General features: G+C 38.2%; 1 protein-coding gene across 10 annotated transcripts in view; it reads left to right on the top strand.

Annotated features, from left to right (window-relative positions):
* MYO5A (myosin VA) overlaps positions 1–24,984 on the top strand; it is a 264,298-nt gene that overhangs the window by 216,366 nt on the left and 22,948 nt on the right. For 7 of the 10 annotated variants that reach the window (XM_064295235.1, XM_064295232.1, XM_064295233.1 and 4 more), the window contains 6 exons: positions 520–600; positions 2,495–2,693; positions 4,933–5,007; positions 6,285–6,378; positions 14,533–14,679; positions 21,306–21,460. In XM_064295235.1, the coding sequence (XP_064151305.1) occupies positions 520–600; positions 2,495–2,693; positions 4,933–5,007; positions 6,285–6,378; positions 14,533–14,679; positions 21,306–21,460 (751 nt within the window). The remainder of the gene's footprint in view (positions 1–519; positions 601–2,494; positions 2,694–4,932; positions 5,008–6,284; positions 6,379–14,532; positions 14,680–21,305; positions 21,461–24,984) is intronic. The other 3 variants (XM_064295231.1, XM_010600091.3, XM_010600094.3) reach the window with 3 other exon arrangements.

Raw genomic sequence — 24,984 nt, 5'->3', positions numbered from 1 at the left:
AAAATTTTTTTAAATTATATTTTAACTGGGAAATCAGATTTTTTAAACTAAATCAAGCTCGTATCCAGAAGACTTAGAACTTTGTTATGAAGTGGATTATGGAGATTGCCACAGAAAGAGAACAGCCAAAGATTTCATTCTCTTATGTGTCTGTCGTGATTAATGTCTAATCTAAGATGTAACATAATAAGATTACTCTTATGAATGATTAAAATATTAAAAACAGAACTTCTTTCACACCTTCTCAGTCATTCCTTATTTTGCAGGTAAAATAGCTCTAGAACCTTGATTATTTTGCTTTAATTTCAACCCATTTTATGTGATGATATTGAATACACATTTTTTAATTAACCAGAAAATATTTTTGTGGTATTGTCTTAAAGTCACCTGTATTTAATAAAAACAATCTTATTTGCTTAATAAAATATTTAAATGCCACGTGCTGCTCTTGACCATCATCATCTCATTACCATCCTGTATCCCTTTGTGTTTTGCATTGTTGTTCATTTTGCATGGAAGATCGTCTGCTATGGATTGCCGTGAGTTGAATGAGGATGGAGAGCTGTGGCTGGCTTATGAAGGGTTAAACCAAGCCAACAGGTTATATTTGTCTCCTCCAAGATGGAATATTATTAATTTGTTGTTTTTCTTACTAACAGTGGCCTACTGACTTTAACGCCTGTATTTCTTATGCATTTATTGTTTTCCTGGGTAAATTAGTTTCAATAAAACAGCATTCAGCCAAACACTTTCTTAAAAGTTTTCTCCACTAAGGGATGCCATTAAAGCTGAAAGTTATTGATAATGGATACAAGAATTACCTCCCAGAAGTGAAGGATACTTCCTAGAGCATAAAATTAGTGCATCTCTCTCTCTAGGAATTAGAAGAAAACAAAAAATGAAACATTACAACTAAGAACCCAAATGTTCTACTATTTAGGCAGTGATTTCTTGTTTGGGATAATGATCAATCTACAGAATAGGCTGCCTATGGCAACGTGGCTACATTGTTGTATATTACCATCATACTGCCTGAAAGCAATATTAAGTGTGCGATTTTGCATTCTATGTGGTTATTGTGAAGTTCAGATTTGTGGTTTCTTGTATTGCTGCAGTTCAGAGTAATTACTCAAACTCCACATGGCAAATGTTTAGGGGAAAGCAAGTAAAATTGAAACAGCAACACCTTTCTAACACTCAGCTGCTGTAGTGACATTTATGTCTAAAAGTCTCATAAAAATACCACTTTGGTAATTAAATTTTAAAAATACTTAATATTCTGTTTGTTCAAGGGGCTTCTGCTTTTTCTGCTTTATTCTAATCATAAACCATTGTCATAAACTTCGAGTTGTTATAGTTTTAAGTTCTATTGAGATATTGTAATCACTAAACTACTTCGTCCACTGTTAATTTGCTCTCAGTGGCATCACTAAATTTTACTGAGCAATTGGCAACCAAGGGGATTAGAATAAAAGAATGTCTTTTCTTTCTTCATTCTAGTTGATACCTAACCATAACTTTGTTTAGTGTTTGGAAAAGGAGTTCGTGTAGAAATGGGGGTGATGGTAAAGGGAGGGTATGGTGACTGTCGTGCCGTCACTGCCAGCGTTCTGGTCTCCTCATGGGCACAGCCCATGTTTGCGTGGAGAAGCAGTAACCATGGTGTTGTCCTACTGATCTTTATATTCTAAAAACATGTCTTGTTAAGATTCTGTTACTGACATATAAGCGTATGGAGAGAGAGATGATAAATTTTAATATATATGTCTCCATGTGTATATTTAAGCAAACTTCAGAACTATATGTCTAGATTTTGGTAAATCCATATATATTTCAAAGTAGTGCCCCAGCCTCTCTGTACTTCAGAGATAAGAGTAGAAAATAAAATTGGGACCCTGGTCCCACTCTCTGCCTGAAATTAACAGCTCTGAAATTCTTAAATACACATTTAATTAGTTGTAATAAATGGGAGGCTATAATCTGGCCTTCTGTATTTTGCGGCAAAGATAGTGTCTTTTAATTGATTTATTTTAGTCATCACTTCTGTGAACTTTTCGAAAGAGCTAAACTGTCCTGTCCTTAGGGCCTTTAACCAAAAAAAACCAAACCCAGTGCCGTTGAGTCAATTCCAATCCCTAGAGAACAGAGTAGAACTGCCCCATAGAGTTTCCAAGGAGCGCCTGGTGGATTTGAACTGCCAACCCTTTGGTTAGCAGCCATAGCACTTAACCACTATGCCACCAGGGTTTCCTTAGGGCCTTTGAGCACTTTATATTTGTAGCAGGGCCCATGTTCAGACAGACACAGTGTGAGAACATGCGTTTCCACTGCTGCCCTTTGCTTGAGTTGCTTGACTTTAACCAAATCAGAAGATACGTGGAAACCAAAGTGTCTGCTGCTCCTACCCTCACAAATGAGCACAATGCCTTGCACCCCCTAGGCAGGGGACTCCAGGGTGTCATCTCCTCTTCCTACCTGTGTGGCTTCTTCCCAGGCTCCTGGAATCCCAGCTCCAGTCACAGAAGAGGAGCCATGACAATGAGGCCGAGGCCCTCCGTGGGGAGATCCAGAGCCTGAAGGAGGAGAACAACAGGCAGCAACAGCTCCTGGCCCAGAACCTACAGCTGCCTCCAGAGGCACGCATCGAGGCCAGCCTGCAGCACGAGATCACTCGGCTGACCAATGAAAACTTGGTAAGGAGATGGTCAGGGCCCCATACACTCGTCAGCACTCAGAGCCGATACCTGCCCTGAGGTCCTAGTTTTTTTTTAATCACACATATCTTCTTGCTGGGAAAAACTCACCACCCCACACTTGTTACCCTCGTATGCCAGGAGAGACAGAGTCAAGAAGATATTGCTGTGTTGATAGAGATGAACAAGGCGTGGGTACGGATTATGTTTCTCACAGAAGGCTCTTGAGCATCTGAGGTTCTCATGCCTAACTTGGAAGGCCTAGAAGATAGCCATCCAACTGCACCCTGAGCTTTTTTACTGCCCTGGAGAATTCAGGTGATCTGGTACTTTCACCTCAGCTGCAGATTATCTACCATGCCAGGAGGTTTGTTATGTGATTGCCATGACAGAGACTGAGGAAAGGCTTTGTTTACCTTTGGTCCCCAAGCAACCACCAAGAATATCCCACCATCTCTAGCAGCTGGAGGCCATGGACAAACAGGAGTTGAGTTGAGGTCAGGGAAGGTGATTGGCAGAACCAACAGGGTACTTTTGACTTTGGGTGGAGCTCCCAGGACCAAGAGGAGGGTCATCAGAATTCAGGTTTACATCTTTTTTATTCTTTGTAACAGAACTTGAGTTGTACAGTGAATGAGGAGATTCATTAAGTCCAAGTTTTTTCTTCCTTTCTGATTCTTTTTTTCTCTCTCTTATTTTTACAGAAAATATGTTCTAAAATATTTCTTTCTTAATCACATAACTTTTATTATAAATATGCAGTTTTTTATTAACTTAAGTTTGAGAAATATATTCATTATATTAAAAATCATTGAAAAGTTATAATTCCACATTTCTATATAAAATCTATATTGTATCATCAGTTTGGTTTTGACAAAAGCTGTTTAGGACTAGTGATGGTGATTTGTATCTTCTCCTTTTTTTTTAGTTAAGGATTTTAATGGCCCATAATAAAATAGTTTGAATTTTCTCTGACAATCTGGATCATCCCTCCTTTACTCCTTTAGTGATAATTTACATTACAGATAGTTTTCTGGTGTCATTATTCAGCCATCTTTTATATGAATTAGAAGCAGAGCTCAAAAGTATTCTTTTCATTGTCTGTCCCTCTGAAGACAGCTTTCTACTTGAGGTGCCACTGTGGGAGCAGGAAAGGAGGATTAGGGCAGTATTTGGACTCTTTCCAAAGACTGAAATCTCAGTAATCTGTGGAGGAAATTCTTCTGAATCACAGAATATTTTTGAAATGTTTTATTATTCTCAGGTATATTGTTCCTTAAACTAACTGTGCTTTGATGGCTAAGAATTGATAATTATATGAATAATACAATAATGTTTGATCAGCATACAAATTCTGCGCTTATAAATCATTGTTTTTAAAAAACAAGGTGAAACCATGAAATAAAGATGCTTCTGGGTAGCTTGTGGAACCTAATCCCTCTTTCCCATTTTGTAGTTAGATCTCCAGATTTGCTCACTAAATTGATTAAACATTTCCCTTGCAACTTTGTTTGCAGTATTAATTTGCTTGACTCTTTTTAATAGCTAATATGAAAATAGCCTCTAATTTCCAAACTGTAGAATCTAGTTAGTGCGCTTGCCTGTATTGAGGGAGAAAGTTTTTTGGGTCAGCTGTTTCTCCTGCCAGTACACTGACATTTTACTTACCTTCCCCGCTCTTGCTACTGCTGGCAGCAAAAAAGCCCAGCAACTTTTTGAACGTGATACGTGGGGGAGGCTAGGAGGGAAAGGTGGAGCTGAGGAATGAAATGACAGCCTTTGAACACTGGCATCTTGGCCATAGTCTGTTTCTTTTTCTTTTTCTTGATGATCATACAAAATAATAATAATATTAATTAGAATCATCTAAAAGAAGTCCTGGTGGCATAGTGGTTATACACTCAGCTGCTAACCAACGGGAAGGTTGGCACCCCACCAGCTGCTACTTGGGAGAAAGATGTGGCAGTCTGCTTCTGTAAAGATTCACAGCCTTGAAAACCCTGTGGGGGCAGTTCTGCTCTGTCCTCTAGGGCCACTATGAGTCAGAATGGATTCATCAGCAATGGGTATACTGGAAAGATCACAGGGCAATGGCAGGTGATAAATCATTGCCTTGTGAGTATTATATACAGTTTCATTATTTGTGTTTTAAAATATTTTAAATCGATTTTGCTGAGAGGTAGCGTTCCCCTTAAAGACACAGAGAAAAACAAATATCCATTGTGCCTATTTTTTTCAGTATTTTGAGGAATTATATGCAGATGACCCTAAGAAGTATCAATCATATCGGATTTCACTTTACAAACGGATGATTGTATGTAAATCCAGACTGCTTTTCCGTTGTCTTTCTGGCTCCTTCTAGGCTCTGTATCTGGTGAGCACACTGGCTGCCTGCCCCTTCCCAGGAAGTCTTCAAAAACTCACAAAGCCTGTTTCTCCTCACAGCCTTCTCAGCCAGTGGTGTTACCTCTGTCAGTGTCCTGTGTCCATTGTCTTGTTGCTTGTTATTAACACTAGGCTTACAGTGTGATGGAAGCAAAATGTGACTTGAAAGATAAAGTAAAATCTAAGAAGCCCAACCAGATACTTGAAATGTTAGCAACTATGCCTTTTGAATATTCCTTTTGGTCTAATATCTAAATCTGCCCTTGTCTAAACTGGAGAATGGGTGAGTATTTGTGCTTTTTAAATGCTTTTCTAATCCATAATCCAAATACAACCACAAATATCTTTGCTTCATTTTCCTTCTAAGATTTTTTGAGTCTGCTGTGTTCACGTTCTTCTTAACTATGTTTACCTTTTACCTGTGCCAGTCATTTGAGAGAATTCTTTATTAAACAAGAAACCAATCAATAATCACAAGATTTTTTTTTTTTACCCTCTTGAATGTACCTCTTTTGTTTTTTTCTTTTTGCATAAAGCATTCAGAATTGCCTTTTTTTTTTTTTTTCTAAAAGCAAAATTATATCACTCAATATTATGGGTATGTTATGCCACCTGCCACTTTGGTCCTAGGTCAACAAACTGCTCTTTATCTTATTCCCTGTGCTTAAATGTTCAATTTATCTTTTAATTCTCTGAATTTTTCTTAAGTTATAGGGATAATTTTAGCATCTCCAAAGGTGGGTCTAACGGAGACCAGTGATTCACACACCTGGGATGTCAGTCAAAAGCCCTTACCAAAGTTCATCCATCCTTAAAACTTCCCACAAAATGTTTTGTGCATGCATCCAAATTTATTTTTGTCTATTCCCTCTGGTGTAAAACATTCCAGTGGAATAACAGTACATTTTACAAGTATTTTATCGCTGTATTAATATGGAGTCTACTTGAAAAGACTCTGCAGCAAGCTTGCTACCGATCACGCTGTAAAGGATTTTACTGCATTGTGTATTTTAACAACTGGCTTTTATTGTAGCTGTATTTCCCATGCCTGCCACTTTTAGCCAGGTGGTGGCTCCACCCACGAGCTTTTCTGGAGCTTTAATGTAAAACTAACAGTGCAGTTTTTTTGTGATTTTGTGTGTGCTGTTCCTCGGTGTATTTTAGAAAGCCTATTTTGATATTTTCATTTTTCATTTTGATCTTTAGGATTTAATGGAACAACTTGAAAAACAGGATAAGACTGTCCGGAAACTGAAAAAACAACTGAAAGTTTTTGCCAAAAAAATTGGTGAACTAGAAGGTATAGTTTTATGACTGTTGCTGAATCTTGGTTTTGTATTGCTATATGAGTCACCTGATTTGCTTGTGAATATTAGGAATGCTAACAAAAAATGACTAGGCAAAGCTGACCTCTGGGGCATGGAAACTTCCACTGCTAGGTGGGGAAAAATGCTTTTCTTTTTTATGGTTATAGTTACTTACAAGGGGAGAGAATTTGTTTATTCAACAAATATTTAATGAATATCTTTATATGCCAGGAACAGTACAAAGCACTAGCAGAAAGGTTATTAAGAATGGATCCTGGAGCCAAACTTCTTGAGCTCAAACCCTAGCTCTGCCACTTACAACCAATTGCCTTTGAGTCAACTCCAACTCCTGGCGACCCCATGTATGTCACAGTAGAACTGCGCTCTGTAGGGCTTTCAACAGCAGATTTTTCAGAAGCAGATTGCCAGACCTTTCTTCTGAGATGGCTCTGGGTAGACTCAAACCTTCAACCTTTCAGTTGGCAGCCATTTGTATCACCCAGGAACTCCATACCACTTATTAGTCATATGAGGACAAGTATTTGTAGCTCTCTTCGCTATGAGTCGGAATCAACTCGACAGCAGCGGGTTTGGTTTTTTGGTTTTTATGCCTCAGTTTTCTCATCTCTTAAGTGGGAATGATAATGGTATCTACCTGACATGGTTTGTAAGGATTACGTGAGTTTATATGTGTAATGCATTTAGAATAGTATCTGACGCATAGTATACTATGTACAACTTAGCTGTTACTATTACTGTTAGTACTAGGGATGTTAAGCTAAATGAAACAGAGTCGGAGCCCTCAAAGAACTCACAGATTAATGGAGAAAAAAGTAAGTCAGAAAAATATGAATTATGATTATGAAGAAATAAGATTCTTTTTTTAAAATAAATATCCATTATGTATGATGGTGATGGAAAAACACCTTGAGAACTAATCAAATATCCGTTGTTCTTATGATATACAAATGAATCTTATCTTGTGGGTTAGTGTGTTTACTCATTCAACAAATATTTATTGAGTTCTGACTGTGTGTTAGGCACTGTTCTGGATGCCAGGAATACAGCAGTGGAAGCAAATTTCTAAGCTTATTTCAAGAACACACCTACTGTTCAGGAGATTTTAGAGCCCATCTTTGGAATTCACCTCCAAATCCATGCAAGCCATTCTCATTCTGACCACAAATGATATTGCTCAGCCTAACCGCCCATCTTATTCTCTTAGTGCCACTCTTCCTAATCCTTGCTTGGCTCAAAGAATAAAGATTCCCCATCTCTACAGATATTCAAAAGACTGTACCATGATTGACTCTAAGTGTGGTTTTCATTCCTTGAATGTGCCCGGCCCTGTCATAGCTGTTCCTTCTTTTTGACCTTCTTGCTTCTCCTGATCAAATCCTGCTCCTGTGAGAACCAGTTCATACATCAAGAGCAGCCTTTCCTAATCATTCAGACACACCTTATGGCTCTGTTTTCAGTATGTCATATTTTTAATATTTTTTCTGTTTGAATTACTGGCTTTCTCAATAGACTCTGAACTTTCTGAGCATAGGGATCACATCTCACGTCCCCTTGTTTTTGCAGCACTTAGCATAGTGTCTGACGTATCATTAAAATGTTTGTTGAATGAATAAATGAATTTTAGAAATATTTAGAACAATGGCAACGTGGGTGTTTACTTTGAACAGAATAATACTCCCTTGGATGTACAAATTCTGAAATGTTTGCTTAGAAAGTCAGATTACTTTAGGATCATATTTTGTATATAATACTCAAAAGGCAATGATTTATCACCTGCCATTGCCCTCTGATCTTCCTAGTATACCCATTGCTGTCAAGTCCATTCTGACTCATAGTGGCCCTAGAGGACAGAGCAGAACTGTTCCATAGCGTTTCCAAGGAGGGTAAATCTTTATGGAAACAGATTGCTGCATCTCTCTTCTGCACAGCAGCTGGTGGGTTCCTATCGCCAACCTTTTGATTACTAGCCGCATGCTTTAACCACTGCTCAACTAGGGATCCTTTTTACATCATCTCTACCCTTTAAATTTTTTGAACCTCGGCATCACATACACACGGGCTATAGTATCTATTGCAGAACTTAAAAATCTTATTTAGAGAACTTTTCTGCACTTTACACTAATAATATCATGAGATGATAATCAGACAACAAAGTATTTGTTATAAGAAACCAATTTTAAGGTTATTAACTTGTGAGAATATTCAATTTGTAAACTCTAATGGCCCTTTACCATACTTATAGTGTTTTGAAAAATAGAAAAGCCACTCATTATTTTACATTTTTAACCAGCTTTCTTCGATATGTATATTTTTAATTAAAGAGAAAGGTTACAATATTTCAAGATGTTAGGAACTTTAAACCATTGTCAATCAGGAATCGGTTAGACTACCCTGTCAGCTATGTTCTTAAACCTAATCATAGCACTTGAGAGGACAATTCATAGATTAAACAAAAAAGGGATAATAGTACTTACACAGTTATACTTTTAATTAAATTATGCCTGTCTAGAAAATAAAATAGATTTATGTGACTTGGGCACTTGCTTTGTGCAGTACCCCTGCCCTCCCTCTGCCCCATATTAGAGAATAAAGGTGACAAACTCTTCCGACATTTTTCTCCCTGCCCCTCTGCATCCCCCACTCCCCATCATTATACAGAAAATACTGCCAGTCTTGTAGAATGGCTACAAGTTTCCTTTCTTTTTCTTTAAATATATTACAGCACACTTAAATTTTGGTCTAAGTGTGCTGTAATATATTACTCTTGCCTCCTCCTGTGGGCTACCCTAAATTAAGGAGACTTTTGTAGAGTTCAACTGTTTCATTTAATGCCGACATACAATTTTTAGGAGAAATTACAAAGCTAAATGCAGAGTTTTTCAAAATTTGATCTGCTTTGTCCTGTATTTTCATCCAGGAGTGGGTATTGCATCTTAATTTTTATAGATCAGAAAATTTAGACTGAAAGAGTTATAAAAATCATTTAATTATCTTTATTGTGCTTTAGGTGAAGGTTTACAGAGCAAATTAGTCTCCCATTCAATAGTTTATACACATATTGTTCCATGACATTGGTTGCAATCCCTGCAGTATGTCAGCATTTTTCCCCATTACCACCCTGAGTTCCCCATTCCAGTCGTCTGGCTTTCCTGTCCCTACCTGCCTTCTCATCTTTGCTTTTGGGCAGCTGTTGCCCTTTTGGTCTCATGTAAATGATTCAGTTAATTATTTTATAGGAGAAAAAACCAAGGCCCAGAAACTGAGCAACTTCTACTAAGGGTCTCTCAGTCAGTCAGTGGTCACACTGGGACTAGAAACTAGTCCTTCTGAGGGCCAGTCCAGTGATGCCTCTCCATTGTGTTGTATTTTCAACAGAATCTATCTGCAGCAACTTATCTTACTGTCTCCATTAAACCTGAGATCAAGATCTTCCTGGTGCCAAAGTGAGGAAAATTAGGGGAAAAAGGTTGTTTTGTTTTTTTTTTTTTAGTGTCCTTTTCTTTTCCAGGACAAAAAGGTTCACAAAATATTTTTCCTCAAGTAAAAACAATCTAGAAAATGGAAATAGGGATTGCTCAGGTCTTTCAAAGGATATCTGTATTAAATGGGGCATTGGACAGAGTGACTCCAAGGTCTCTTTAGTCTTTGAACACTGGAGTGGTACCTGGTTTATCTCTTTCAGGCTTTGTATTTTCTTGATGCTAAATGAGGTTTGACATTTTATTTCAATTAATAGATAATTTTGCCAAATAAGTCAAGGTTATGGTGAGCTGACACCTATATTTCATGTATGAGATTTTGTAAAGACCTAAATCTCTAGGGAGAGTACAAAAGCAGAAACATTTTGATGAAAGGTATGGCAATTTTTGTACAGAACCAAAAATATCCTAGTTAGAAATTTTTCAGAAGGAAAATGAAGCTATCTTTTAAAACATAGGAGCTCTTAGTAAAAATATTTACCATATTTAATCAATTCTGAGGTACATAGTTGCTTACATTTTATCATCTTTAAAATTGGGATGTATCTTAAAATTGTTGATGGGGCCGTCACATGAATAGACATATTCACATCCATGTTCATTGCAACATGATTCACAATAGCAAAAAAATACAGACCTAAGTGCCCATCAACAGAAGAATGGAAGAACAAATTATGGTACATACAGTGGAATACTACACAACGATAAAGAACAATAATGAATCCATGAAGCATCTCACAACATGGATGAATCTGGAGGGCATTATGCTGAGTGAAATAAGCCAGTCACAAAAGGACAAGTACTGTATGAGACCACTATTATAAAAACTCAAGAAAAGGTTTACACACAGAAAGAAACAATCTTTGATGATTATAAGGGAGGGGAGGGAAAGGTGGGGAAATCACTAACTATATAGTAGCTAGGTGGTAACCATGGTGAAGGGAAAGCCAGTATACATTATAGGTGAAGTCTACACTGCGCAACCAAGCCAAAGTCATAGATGCTTCATAGACACATCCAAACACCCTGAGGAACCTAGTTGCTGGGATGAAGGCTGGGGACCATGGCCTCAGGGGACATCTAGGTCAATTGGCGTAACACAGTTCATTAAAAAAATGTTTTACATCCAACTTTGGTGAGTAGCATCTGGGGTTTTAAAAGCTTGTGAGTGGCCATCTAAGATATATTTCCTGGTCCTATCCTGTCCGGAGCAAAGGAGTATGAAGAAAACCGAAGACACAAGGGAAGTGTTAAGCCAAAGGACTAATGGCCCATAACTGCCACAGTCCCCACCAGCCTGAGCCCAGAATAACTAGATGGTACCGGGCTATCACCACCAACTGCCCTGACAGGGATTACAGTAGAGGGTCCCGGACAGAGCAGGAGAAAAATGTAGAACAAAATTCAAATTTACAAAAAAAAAAGACCAGACTTACAGGTCTGACAGAGACTGGAAGAACCCTAAGATTATGGCCCCTGGACACCCTTTTAACTCAGAACTGAAGTCACTTCCAAAGATTACCCTTTAGCTGAAGATTACACAGGTCTGTAAAACAAACAATAACACATGTGGGGGAACATGCTTCTTAGCTCAGTTGTGTAAATGAGGCCAAATGGGCAACACCTGTCCAAAAGCAAAGACAAGATGGCAGGAAGGTACAGGAAAACAGGGTGAATGGATGGAGAAGGAGAGAAGGTTGACACGTCGTGGGGATTTGCAACCTAAGTCACAAAGCAGTTTATAAATTGTTGAATGAGAAACTAATTTGCTCTGTAAACTTTAACCTAAAGCACACAAAAAAAAAAAGAGGAATGAAAAAAAATTGTTGGTGGATTGTAGTTTAATTGGCAGTGTTTTTCCTTTTTTGTGTTATATAAAATAACGATGTATCTCAAAATCAGTGGCGTCTTAAAAAAAAATTTTTTTTTTTTTTAAATCAGTAAATTTAAAACATTCTCTTTAGGTTGCCTGGAGTCCAAATATGTGCATTTATCAAGAAGAGTATAAATCTTTCTTCTCAGTTTCGCCTCTTAGAAGTCTCTGTGGTTTAAAGTAACTAGTAACATAGATGAACGGGACCTTATTATTTTGATTTCACGTGAGCTGTGGAGGCCACTTTGTACTGCTTCACAGGTCGTTGTTGTGGTGTTTTCAAACTGACCTCCAGGAATACTTTATGTAAAACCAAGCATTTTGAGTCTTCTCTTCCCTGTATAGAGAAATATATTTTACAATTAGTCCCCTGACTTTCAGACTGTCATGCACATGAGACACTAGATTGTGGGAGATAGCATCATCTTCGATTTGTCCAATAGCGATATGATCACTCCTCAGATGTCATAGTAGTGGTGGATGGTGGTGGTGTTACCTGCACCAGAGTTTCAGTTGCACGTAATTCCAGTGTGTGATGCTGCACCCTGAGGTAGACGATATGTGACCATGCTTCCACCGCAGCCACTGCCCTGTGGTTGTGTTTCATGCATAGCACTGTCAGGTATTGGTGTTCTCTGTGGTAACCTCTTCCTGTGGAACTGGCATCTCAGAACTAACACAGGGAACTGCCCAGAGTGACAAAACCAGTGCTCCTGGAATCAGTCAGCAATATGAAATGTTCTGATGTTTCTGCATCTGATCTGCGTTTTGTTTGTTTGACAACAGTCTCTGAAATCAAACCTAATCTGTGCTTAAATAGATTTCTTAACCCCTTTTTCCTGAGGATAAAAGATTTAAAAACCTGTTTACCAGCATATCTCTCCACAAACACCATGATAACTCCTATGTTCCCTTGCCCTCCCTTGCATTTCCCATTCCATTCTCAATTTTGAGATGAAATTAGAGACTTTTTTTTACTCTCAGCATGATTCTTCTCTAGCAGCTGCCATTGATAATAGTGACCATTTTTAACATCTGAAAGGGGGTTGTACATCAGTGGTTGCAACTTCAGTTAGGTCTTCTAGCACTCTACTAAAAATAAACAAACAAGCAAACAAAACCAAAAAGTATTTAGGATATCATGTTAAATAGAGTTGTTTTATCTGCTCATCATTTTTTTGTGAATGAAGGATGAGAGGAGAAAGATCTTTGCCTTATGATGCCTTTGTGAAAAATAATACATTTTCATGTCCACTGCTGTAGAGAAGCACTGTTCTGCCAGCTATCTTGATGTGGTTCAAACTGATTGCCCTGATGCATTTATAGTAAATGTCCTTTTTTTTTTAGTGACTAGATTCATAGAGCTAAAGAGGAAGGAAAATCTTTTATACTCTTGCTGGTGCTTTGTAGAACACTGGTTTTTCCTTCTGTGAGTTTAAACATCTAAATATCTTTAACCATTTTAGATAGGTATTGATCAGTTAACCAAAAGGTTCAACCACTTACTTTTAGGACATTTGGTCTTTATTCCTAATAAATGGTTATTAGTAGCCTTAGAGGTTTTGAATCAGGTAAAGACCTTTGATGTTGGTAATAGTCAGGGACCTGTGGCTGTCCGAGTGATATTACAGTATAAATATTTTAAACAGGGGCAATTAAATGGTAAATATGGTACATTTGTTACAGACTTCATTTTTAAAAAAGTAATTTATTTTATTGTTGGTGTTGAAAATATACATAGCAAAACATACACCAATTCAACAGTTTCTACATGTACAATTGAGTGACATTGATTACATTCTTTGAGTTGTGCAACCATTCTTACCCTCCTTTTCAGAGTTATTCATCCCCAATAACATAAACTCACTGCCCCCTAAGTGTCCTATCTAATCTTTTGAGTTACTGTTGTAAATTTGATCCCATATAGATACAGTTCTTTAAAAAGCATAATGCTTAAGGCAGACCTTTTTTTTTTTTTACTAATTAAACTATTGTTTGGTTTTAAGAAGACTTTAGGGGATGTTTTTGGTTTAAGGTTTAAGGATAATCTCAGGGCAATAGTTTCAGGAGCTCATCCACCCTCCATGGCTCTAAGAAGTCTGGAGTCCATCAGAATTTGAAATTCTGTTCTGTATTTTTCCCCTTTTGATCAGGATTCTTCCACGGAATCTTTGATCAAAATGTTCAGTAATTGTAGCCAGGCACCATCCAGTTCTTCTGGTCCCACGGCAAAGGAGGCAGTTGTTCATGAAGGCAATTAGCCACACATTCCATATCCTCATATTCTTGACTCTCCTTCTTCCTCTGTTGCTCCTGGTGGATAGAGACCTATTGTTGTATCTTGAATAGATACTTGTAAGCTTTTAAGACCCCAGACACTACACAACGAACTAGGAGGTAGAACAGAAGCATCAAATATGCCATTAGGCCAATTATCTGAGATGTCCTATGAAACCATGACCCTAAACTTCCAAACCAAAGAATCAAATCCCATAAGGTATTTGGTTGCACACAAGCAGTCTCAGCAGCTACTCTTTCTTTTTTCTTTTTTGGTCATTGTAAATATGTCTATTACACAACATTTGCCAGTTCAACTTTTAACAGGTGTGTAACTTATTGACAGCACTTAAAATAATAGGCTGTGCGGCCTTACCGTTAATCAGTGCATTTTTTCATCACCGTTAAACCCCCTTTCCCGTATGGACTTCGTTTTAAATTACAGGAAGCTTTTCTGCCTGGAAGACATTTTCTTCTCCTTTTTGTTTCTCGTGAAGTGGGCCAGGTGGAGAACATATCCCCAGGACAGATCATTGATGAACCCATCCGTCCAGTCAACATTCCCAGGAAAGAAAAGGATTTCCAAGGAATGCTGGAATACAAGAAGGAGGATGAGCAAAAACTTGTTAAGAATCTGATTCTGGGCAAGTATTTTCTGCATGTGATAAAAGTCTGGTGCATGTGTTATTGGTGGGACAGGGTAGTCACTAATTTTCGAAATATCCTACACTGGAGTTTCTTGCAGTCATCATTACATAGTGTGCATTATAGTGCTGCAAGAGTGTTCCTGGCCACCTCAGTCATTATCAGTCAGGCTGCAGGGACAGTACCTAGGACCCTGTTATGGATTGAATTATGTCCCCCCAAAATATGTGTTTTAAACCCTAACTACTATGCCTATGGTTATAATCCCATTTGGGAATGGATTGTCCTTGTTAGTGAGTCAGGATTAGTGTAGGGTGTCAAAAAAACGCAGTGCTGTCGAGTCGATTCCGACTCATAGCAACCCCATAGGACAGAGTAGAACTGCCCCATAGAGTTTCCAAGGAGCGCCTGGCGGATTCGAACTGCCAACCTTTTGGTTAGCAGCCGTAGCACTTAACCACTACGCCACCAGGGTTTCCAGTGTAGGGTGTATTTTGAGTCAATCTCTTTAGAGGTATAAAAGAGATTAAATAAGCAAATGAGCAAGAAGAAATGGGGGAACATAGATGCCAAGCCACATGAGATCTCCAAGGAACCAGGAAACAAGCTGAAGAGACAATTACCTTCCCCCAGAGCTGAAAGAGAGACAAAGCCTTCCCCTAGAGCTGGCATCATGAGTTTGGACTTCTAGCCTCCTAAACTGTGAGAGAATAAATTTCTGTTTGTTAAAGCCATCCACTTGTGGTATTTCCATTATAGCAGCACTAGATAGCTAAGACAGACCCACTGTTAAGGATCCTTTGAGGCTAGAACTGGTACACATTAGAATCACCCAGGAAGTTTTTAGAGTATTAATGTGTGGCCCCCACTCCAAACCAATTAAACAAAACCTCTATAGGAAGAGCCTAGCCATGTGTAGTATTTTTTTACAAATCTCAAAAGATTCTGAACTGTAACCACAGTTGAACAGCACTGCTCTGGGCTGTTTAGATACCTGAATTTTCATTTTTCCTTACTTCCCAAAAAAAAGTATATCTCTAATATGTCCAGAAACACAGTTTAATAATAGAGAAGGAATAAAGGAGTTAAGGAAAAGATTTCAGCAATAGAAGGAAAGCACGGGTGACTGAGGTGGGGGCAGAAGTTGTGTTTCAGAGCAGCATAAGACCTTTAAGATTGGGTATGAGCCTACTGGCTCTGCAGGAGGAACTCTGCAGAAGAGATGGGAAATGATTAGAGAGTGCACATAGCCCATTAACTTATAAGCTGAAAATGTCTCCTTTCAGACTTTGCATAGTGTTCTAACCTTCAGGTGCCAAGGTGACAGCAATATGATTAGCAGTTATACCTGATTTAATTTAATGTTCCTGGAGTTTATGGCATTAAACTTAGTAATTTATATAGGTGCAGAGGCACATAAGTTTCAACATGATCTTTATTTTGCAAAAATATTAAGGAGCCACTGGTTTTTACATGCTAGATAGAGTTAGCAAAGATTCATCTGTTCAACAAACATTCACTGAGCTTCTGCATGTGCCAGGCGTTTTCTAGTACTGGGTAATGAATAAAGTAGAGCCCTATTCTTGTAGAGCTTATATTCTAGTGGGGAAAGTAGAGAAAAAACAAAATAAACAAATCTATAATGGGGGTCAAAAGGATAAAGAGTGAAGGCAGGTACACTGGTTTATATAAACTTATCAGGAAAGGCCCTTTTGTTAAGGTGATCTTTAGACAGAGATGAAAGGAAATGAAGAAGCAAGCCATGCTAACATCTAAGGAAAGAAGATTCTAGACAGAAAAATAGGAAGTCCGAGGTCCTGAGGTGAGAGCATGCTTGACAAGTTCAAACATCAAAAGACCTATTTGACTGGAGCAGAGTGAGCTGAGGCTGGGGGTAAGGAGAACAGATCAGTCAGATAGGTGCTAGTAGTCCATGGGGGAGGGTTTTGGATTTTATAAATGAGTGAGAATGAGAAACTATTGTAGAAGCTTTTCAGAACAGGAATGATGTCATCTTGCCTATATTTTCTTAGAGAATTAGTCTGGTTATTGTGTGGGAAAATGCACTATTGGCGAGCAAGGGTGGATCAAGGAGACCAGGTAGAAAGCTATTGTGGCAATACAGGAGAGACATGGTGATGGCCTAAGCTATCCAGCAGAATTGGTGAGAAGTAATTGGATTCTCCCACCATGAGTCAGTCAGTTTGTCTTACTGTGGTGGCTTGCGTGTTGCTGTGATGCTGGAAGCTAAACCACTGGTATTTCAAATACCAGCAAGGTCACCCATGGTGGACAGGTTTCAGCAGAGCTTTCAGACTAAGACAGGCTAGGAGGAAGCACCTGGGGGTCTACTTCGGAGAAAAAAATTGTCAGTGAAAACCTTATGGGCAGCAGGGGAACATTGTCTGATATAGTGCCAGAAATTGAGCCCCTCAGGTAGGAAGGCACTCAAAATATGACTGGGGAAGAGCTGCCTTCTCAAAGTTGAGTTGGCTTTAATGAAGTGGGTGGAGTCAAGCTTTCAGGACCTTCATTTGCTGATGTGGCAGGACTCAAAATGAGAAGAAACAGCTGCAAACATCCATTAATAATCAGAACGTGAAATGTACGAAGTATGAATCTAGGAAAATTGGAGTCATCAAAAATGAAGTGGAATGCATAAAAGTCTTAGACATTAGTGAGCTGAAATGGACTGGTATTGGACCTTTTAAATAGACAGTCATGGTCTACTATGACAAATTGAAAAGGAATGGCACTGCATTCATCGCCAAAAAGAACATTTCAAAAAATAAAAAAAAGAACACTTATTAGATCTATCCTGAAGTACAATGCTGTCAGTGACAGAATAATATCCATACGCCTACAAGGAAGACCAGTTAATATGACTATTATTCAAATGTACACATCAACCACTAATGCCAAAGATGAAGAAATTGAAGACTTTTACCAATTTCTGCAGTCTGAAATTGATTAAACATGCAGTCAAGATGCATTGATAAGTACTGGTGATTGGAATGCAACAGTTGGCAAGAAGGATCAGTGCTTGGGAAATACAGTCTTAGTGACAGAAATGTTGCCGGAGTTCACATGATAAAATTTTTTAAGACCAACAACTTATTCATTGCAAATACATGACTATACATGTGTACCTCACCAGATGGAAAACAGGAATCAAATCAACTACATCTATGGAAAGAGATGATGGAAAAGCTCAATATCAGGGGCCGACTGGGGAATATACAAGTTTAAGTTGAAGCTGAAGAAAATTAAAACAAGTCCATGAGAAACAAAACACAACTTTGTGTATATCCTGCCTGAATTTGCAGACCATCTCAAGAATAGATTTGACGCATTGAACACTAATGACTGAAGATCACATGAGTTGCAGGATTATATTAAGGATATCATACATGAAAAAAGCAAAGCATCATTAAAAAGGCAGGAAAGAAAGAAAACACCAAAATGGATGTCAGAAGAAACTCTGACACTTGCTCTTCGATATAGAGTAGCTAAAGTAAATGGAAGAAATGATGAAGTAAAAGAGCTGAACAAAAGATTTCAAAGGGCAGCTCAGGAAGACAAAGTAAAGTATTATAATGAAATCTGCAAAGACCTGGAGTTCAAAAACCAAAAGGGAAGAACACACTCGACATTTCTCAAGCTGAAAGAACTGAAGAAAAAATTCAAGCCTCGAGTTGCAATTTTGAAGGATTCTCTGGAGCCCTAGTGGTGCAGTGGTTGAGAGCCACAGCTGCTAACCAAAAGGGTGGGAGTTCAAATCCACCAGCTGCTCCGTGGAAACCCTGTGGGGGCAGTTCTGCTCTGTCCTATAGGAAAAAAAAAAAAATTTTTTTTTTTTTTTACTGTCCTATAGGGTCACTATAAGTCATAATCAACTCAATGGCAATGTTTTTTTTTTTTTTTTTTTATGGCCAAAATATTTAACTATGCAGGAAGCATCAAAAGAAGGAATACACAGATTCACTGTACACAGTGTTCAGCCATTTCGGGAGGTGGCATATGATCAAGAACCGATGGTATTGAAGGAAGAAGTCCAAGGTGCACTGAAGACATTGGTGAAAAACAAGGCTCTGGGAATTAACAAAATACCAATTGAGATGTTTCAACAAATGGATACAGCGCTGGAGGTGTTTACCTGTCTATACCAAAAAATTGGCCAACTGACTGGAAGAGATCCGTATATTTGCCTATTCCAAAGAAAGGTGATCAGACAGGATGCGGAAATTATCGAACAATATCATTAATATCACATGCAAGTAAAAATTTTCTGAAGATCTTTCAAAAACGGTTGTAGCAGCACATCGACAGGGAACTGTCAGAAATGCTGAATTCAGAAGAGGATGTGGAACAAGAGATATTGTTGTTGATATCAGGTGGATCTTGGCTGAAAGCAGAGAATACCAGAAAGATGTTTGTTTACCTGTGTTTTAATGACTATGCAAAGGCATTTGACTCTGTGGATCATAACAAATTATGGATAACATTGTGAAGAGTGGGAATTCTAGAACACTTAATTGTGCTCATGTGGAAGCTATACATAGACCAAGAGGCAGTTGTTTGAAGAGAACAAGGGGATACTGCGTGGTTTAAAATCAGGAAAGGTGTTTATCGGGATTGTATCCTTTCACCATACTTGTTCAGTCTGTGTGCTGCTGAGCAAATAATACAAGAAGCTAGACTGTATGGATAAGAAGGGGTATCAGGACTGGAGGAAGACTCATTAACAACCTCTGATGTGCAGATGACACAACCTTGCTTGCTCAAAATGAAGAGGACTTGAAGCACTGTTGAAGATCAAAGGCTACAGCCTTCAGTATGGATTACACCTCAACAAAGAAAACAGAAATTCTCGCAACTGGACCAATAAGCAACATCATGATAAACAGAGAAAAGATTGAAGTTGCCAAGGATTTCATTTTACTTGGGTCCACATTCAATCCTCATAGAAACAGCAGTCAAGAAATCAAACAACCCATTGCATTGGGCAAATCTGCTGCAAAAGATCTCTTTAAAGTGTTGGAAAGCAAAGATGTCACTTTAAGGACTAAGGTGTGCCTGATAACAGTTGTCTCATATGCAATGAATAAGGAAGACCAAAGAAGAATTGGTGCTTTTGAATTATGGTGTTAGCGAACAATATTGAATATACCATGGACTGCCAGAAGAACAGACAAGTCTGTGCTGGAAGAAGTACAGCCAGAATGCTCCTTGGAAGCAAGGATGGCGAGTCTTTGTCTCATGTACTTTGGACATGTTATCAGGAGGGATCAGTCCCTGGAAAAGGACATCATGCTTGGTAAAGTAGACGGTCAATTAAAAAGGGGAAGACTGTCAATGAGATGGATTGACACAGTGGCTGCAACCATGGGTTCAAATATAGAAACAATTGTGAGGATGGCGTAGGACCAGACGGTGTTTCCTTCTGTTGTACATAGTGTTGCTGTGAGTCAGAACTGACTCGATGGCACCCAGCAACAACAATTGCATTCGGTGTATATTTTGTAGGTAGAGTCAACGGGATTTGTTGATGGATTAGATATGGGGTATGAAAGAAAAGAGTCAAAAATGATGACTCACAGGTTTATAGCCTGTGAAACTGGAAGCTACTGTTTCTGGAGATGGGGAAAAGTTCTGGAAAGCAGGTTCCATGGGGAATCAAGAATTTGGTTTGGTGTAGGCTGTTTGATGTGCTTGAGCAGAGGTATCAAGAAGGCAGTTAATGCACGAGACTGGATTTGAGAGCAGAAGATAAAAATTTGGGAGTTGTCACTGTATAGACAGCTAAGATTCATATATCCCCAACTTGAAGAATTTCTCTACTTAATAAGATATTAAAATCTTTTTTTTAACTTTTATTTTGCTTTAAGTGAAAGTTTACAAATCAAGTCAGTCTCTCATACAAAAATTTATATACACCTTGCTATATACTCCTAGGAAACCCTGGTGGTGTAGTGGTTAAGTGCTACAGCTGCTAACCAAAAGTTAGGAGTTCAAGTCCACCACGTGCTCCTTGGAAACTCCATGGGGCAGTTCTACTCCGTCCTATAGGGTCACTATGAGTCGGAATCGACTCGATGGCAGTGGGTTTTTGGGTTCATATACTCCTAATTGCTCTCGCCCTAACGAGACAGCACACTCCTCCACACTCTATTTTTGTGTCCATTCAGCCAGCTTCTGACCCCCTCTGCCCTCTCATCTCCCATCCAGACAGGAGCTCCCCACGTAGTCTCATGTGTCTACTTGATCCAAGAAGCTCACTCTTCACCAGTATCACTTTCTATCCCATAGTACAGTCCAATCACTGTCTGAAGAGTTGGAGAGTTGGCTTTCGGAATGGCTTCTGTCTTGGGCTAACAGAAGGTCTGGGGACCATGACCTCTGGGGTCCTTCTAATCTCAGTCAGACCATTAAGTCTGGTCTTTTTATGAGAATTTGAGGCTTGCATCCCACTGCTCTCCTGAAAATATCTTTTTTTATGTGACCTACTTACCCTTAATAATTGAATTCTTTCATGATAGCTGTGCTTTTATATCTCACAAGGCATTCCTCGTGAAGACTTTCGATGTTATATAAGATTATTTTTCTTCCTTTTTTTTTCTCTCAGAACTGAAGCCACGTGGTGTAGCAGTCAATTTGATTCCAGGGTTACCAGCGTACATCCTGTTTATGTGTGTTCGACATGCTGATTACTTAAATGATGATCAGAAAGTGAGGTCATTGCTAACATCAACAATTAACAGCATCAAAAAAGTACTGAAGGTCAGTTCACGTTCAACAGAATTCTCATAGCATTAATGGTGATGGAATGTTCACAGGTGTCGTTTTCCTTTCTTAGAAGGAAGTCTCCAGTCTTAACTGATAATTTCCATTGTTACTTGCATGTGCCTTACAATGTGTGTGCCTTCTTTCAAAACAGGTTTCAAGGTGAACAGAAATAAAAATCTGATGTAATTGCCTTTAGTTAGTTATAAAGCAAATTGTTTCTTCACAGAATTAATCTGCTTTTGGGTTTTACTTGAAACTGAATTAGAAGCATTTAGTATAGTCCATGTACGCAGTGTATAGGGAATGTGATATTGTGTTTAAAGTAGATGGTAGGTGAATGCAGTAACATGTGTCTCAGCATATAAAAAAGATGTCTGATGAAACACTAAATTTTTTCTTCAAACTTCCTATTCTTCTCTAGCTTACCCCAAAATTCCCTTATTACCTAAAGTGCCTGGTTCCATGTGAGAAGCAAAACACACGTCTTAATCAAAAAGGAAAGATTTGGGAAAAACAGCAAAATTATGTAAAGAGCAGAAAAGCCCACATAATCACTGAGTCATGTTCCATAATCTTCCTCTTGATTCTCTAGAAAAGCAAATGAACATTATATTTAATTTTAACTCAAGTATTTCTGTGAGAAGCTAAGATAATGTGCTCTAGGTACTTTACTTTCTGCTTATCCAACTTAATGAGAACTCTGAGGATAGAGATAAATGGACAATTAATATGCCCAGTAGACTACTTCTACTCTAACGTCTTTAATGAACTGTAGACAAGTGCTGGCTCTCAGTCAGTCCCTCTTGTGCAAATACTCTATGTAATTGTGTTTTACAGTGGTTACTAAAGTGTAGCATTTCTGAAGATTAACCATCAAAAATTGGTGGATGCCTTCCAGATATAACTTGTTGAATTTTTGGTGTATTGATGCTATCTTGCACTTAAAGTACAAGTTTTACAACTTCTGAGGTCAACTACTAAAAAAAAGACGACGAAGCTAAATCATAAATTTTGTTCCCTGATCTTAATTGAAGAAGACATCTATCTCGTTTGACTGGTTATTGGGCCAAATTATATGAAAATTTTCAAGCAGTGGGTACTAGAACTTAACACTATTTTGACACCATTTAAAATGTGCGTTTGTCTTCTGCCCCTGGTTTGAATTGAAGTGTCTTTTGTGTCTTGCACACATATTTTGATTTTAGTAACTGTTTTTTTCACATGGGCTCTAACAGCATAACTAGCTAAAGACACATGGAAAATCCATATAGTTTTTTATGTCAAATAATTTTTATGTATTGAATCAAAGACTGTAGAAAGCTTTGAACTGATCTTAATTGTTTTCCCTCTGAAATGTGTAAGAAACAAAATTGATTTATCCTGTAATTTTGACCAAATACAGCTTGTTCCTTGTAAAAGTATTATTTTGGCAAAAATCAAACTCGTGAGTTGTTGAGGAGAGAGTCGGCACTCAGTTTTAAAATTTTTTAAATTGTCAAAAAAAAATATGATATTGTTTTGTTCCCTTATTAAGCTTTCCAAATAAAATATGAAAACAAAGCTCTACCCACATCACTGCCACAGATAAATTAAATAATACATATTGCATAATATATATATAATTGCATATATATTGCATAATATATTGCATGGAAACCCTGGTGGCGTAGTGGTTAAGTGCTACGGCTGCTAACCAAAGAGTTGGCAGTTTGAATCCACCAGGCGCTCCTTGGAAACTCTGTGGGGCAGTTCTACTCTGTCCTGTAGGGTCGCTATGAGTCAGAATCAACTCGACGGCACTGGGTGGGTATATTGCATAATATCAACACTGTCAGAAATTCTATGAAGTAGGATATTTTATCCCTATTCTACAGCAGAAGAATTTAAGGCTCAAAGAAGTCATGTACCTTCCTCAAGGCTAAACCCCTAGCAAACTAGGATTTGTATGCGTGTCTCTTCCACTCCAGGGTCAGTTTGGTGGAACTGATCCAGCCACAGTTTTCTCCTGGGTGTCACTTCTCCAACATTCTGGAAGTTTGATATGACATATAAAAATATCACAGCATGAGACCCTAGACAAAATACAAGCCAAGTCCCCATGACCACAGCAGCTTGCTGCCTGAATGATCCAATGCAGTCATAACCAGTGAAAAATGATCTTTACAGGACATGGTACACATCGTACAATCTGACATTGTAGCCTGTGTCGGTCATTTACTTTTACTTGGAAGAAATGGCTGAATTGGAAAATCAGATGAAAGAAAAGTAAGAGCCTTCATGATTTCAGCTTTACCTGATACCAGTCAGTCTATTATAGTTGTCCGAGGTGCTGCACCTGGACTTTAACTGGATTGGGCAAAATCTCTTATCAGAGGTTAATTGTGGTATTTTGCTTCCTCAAGTCCTTCGGAAAATGAATCTTATATTTTTAAGTAATACAGAATATCTCATTTTAAAGATGACAGAGGCCACACTTAGTGTCTGTGCTGAAAGAAATTGTATTTGCGGGCTAATTTGTTTAAAAGTTATCTTAGCAACGGTTGGAAACCACGAGTGAAAGAGACCCTGACGTATTTTTGGATCTTTTCCTTAGGTTCTAACCAACTTTATCTGGTAATTCTTTAGTACACGTGTAATCACAAGGTCCTAGCTGAGGCTGTTCTGGGATATCTGCAATTTGGCTTCTCTAGAAATCAGTGAAGATTGTCTACTTAAGTGCTTTAGTAACCTCTCTCCCACAAGGCATTATGTGCTGATTGCCTTTGTTAGCTGAGTCCAAAGCTTCTACTAGGAACAAGTGAAATACAAATTTTTGAAAAGGGTTAATTATTTTTAGTCAAGGGTGTACTTAAGCCATAGGATGATTTTCTGGTTATCTCAGAGTGTCATATTTTACCTTCTGGCAATCCTCCTAAAGCTGGAAGAGTGTATAGTTTGGTCTGTCAGATTGTTAGCTAGTGGTAAAGTCAATGGTAAAATTAACTTGTCTCAGCTAAAAAGATTAAATTACATAGGTTTGATATTCTCTAAAAGTGAAAAAAAAAAAAAACTCTTTAGGAAAATAAAATTTCAGTGGCTTTAGTTTGTTTCATTTTGCTTTAAAAAGGTAAATGTTATGTATGGTTAAAAAAAAAAATCTTATAAGAACCCCATCTTTCCCCATTATATCCTGCTCCTAGTACACTTTTTGGAAACCCTGGTAGGATAGTGGTTAAGTGCTACAGCTGCTAACCAAAGGGTCGGCAGTTTGAATCCACCAGGTGCTCCTTGGAAACTCTATGGGGCAGTTCTACTCTGTCCTATGGGGTCGCTATGAGTTGGAATTGACTCGACAGCACTGGGTTTGGTTTTGGGTTTTTTTAGTACACTTTTAGTACATAAAAGCCATGACCACAGAACCAAAGGCAGGTGTTCTCACATAGCTTCTAAGAACCTAAATTTTGTAATGTAGTACCACAGTTATTAAAACAGGTGATATAATGGGGAAAAAAATTTGAATGAACTTGTAAGATCAAAAG

This window comes from Loxodonta africana, chromosome 12 (assembly GCF_030014295.1).
Source record: "Loxodonta africana isolate mLoxAfr1 chromosome 12, mLoxAfr1.hap2, whole genome shotgun sequence".
In the NCBI taxonomy this organism is placed as follows: domain Eukaryota; kingdom Metazoa; phylum Chordata; class Mammalia; order Proboscidea; family Elephantidae; genus Loxodonta; species Loxodonta africana.
Note: the sequence above shows the minus strand (reverse complement) of the source record. Positions and strands in the feature narration are given on the sequence as shown.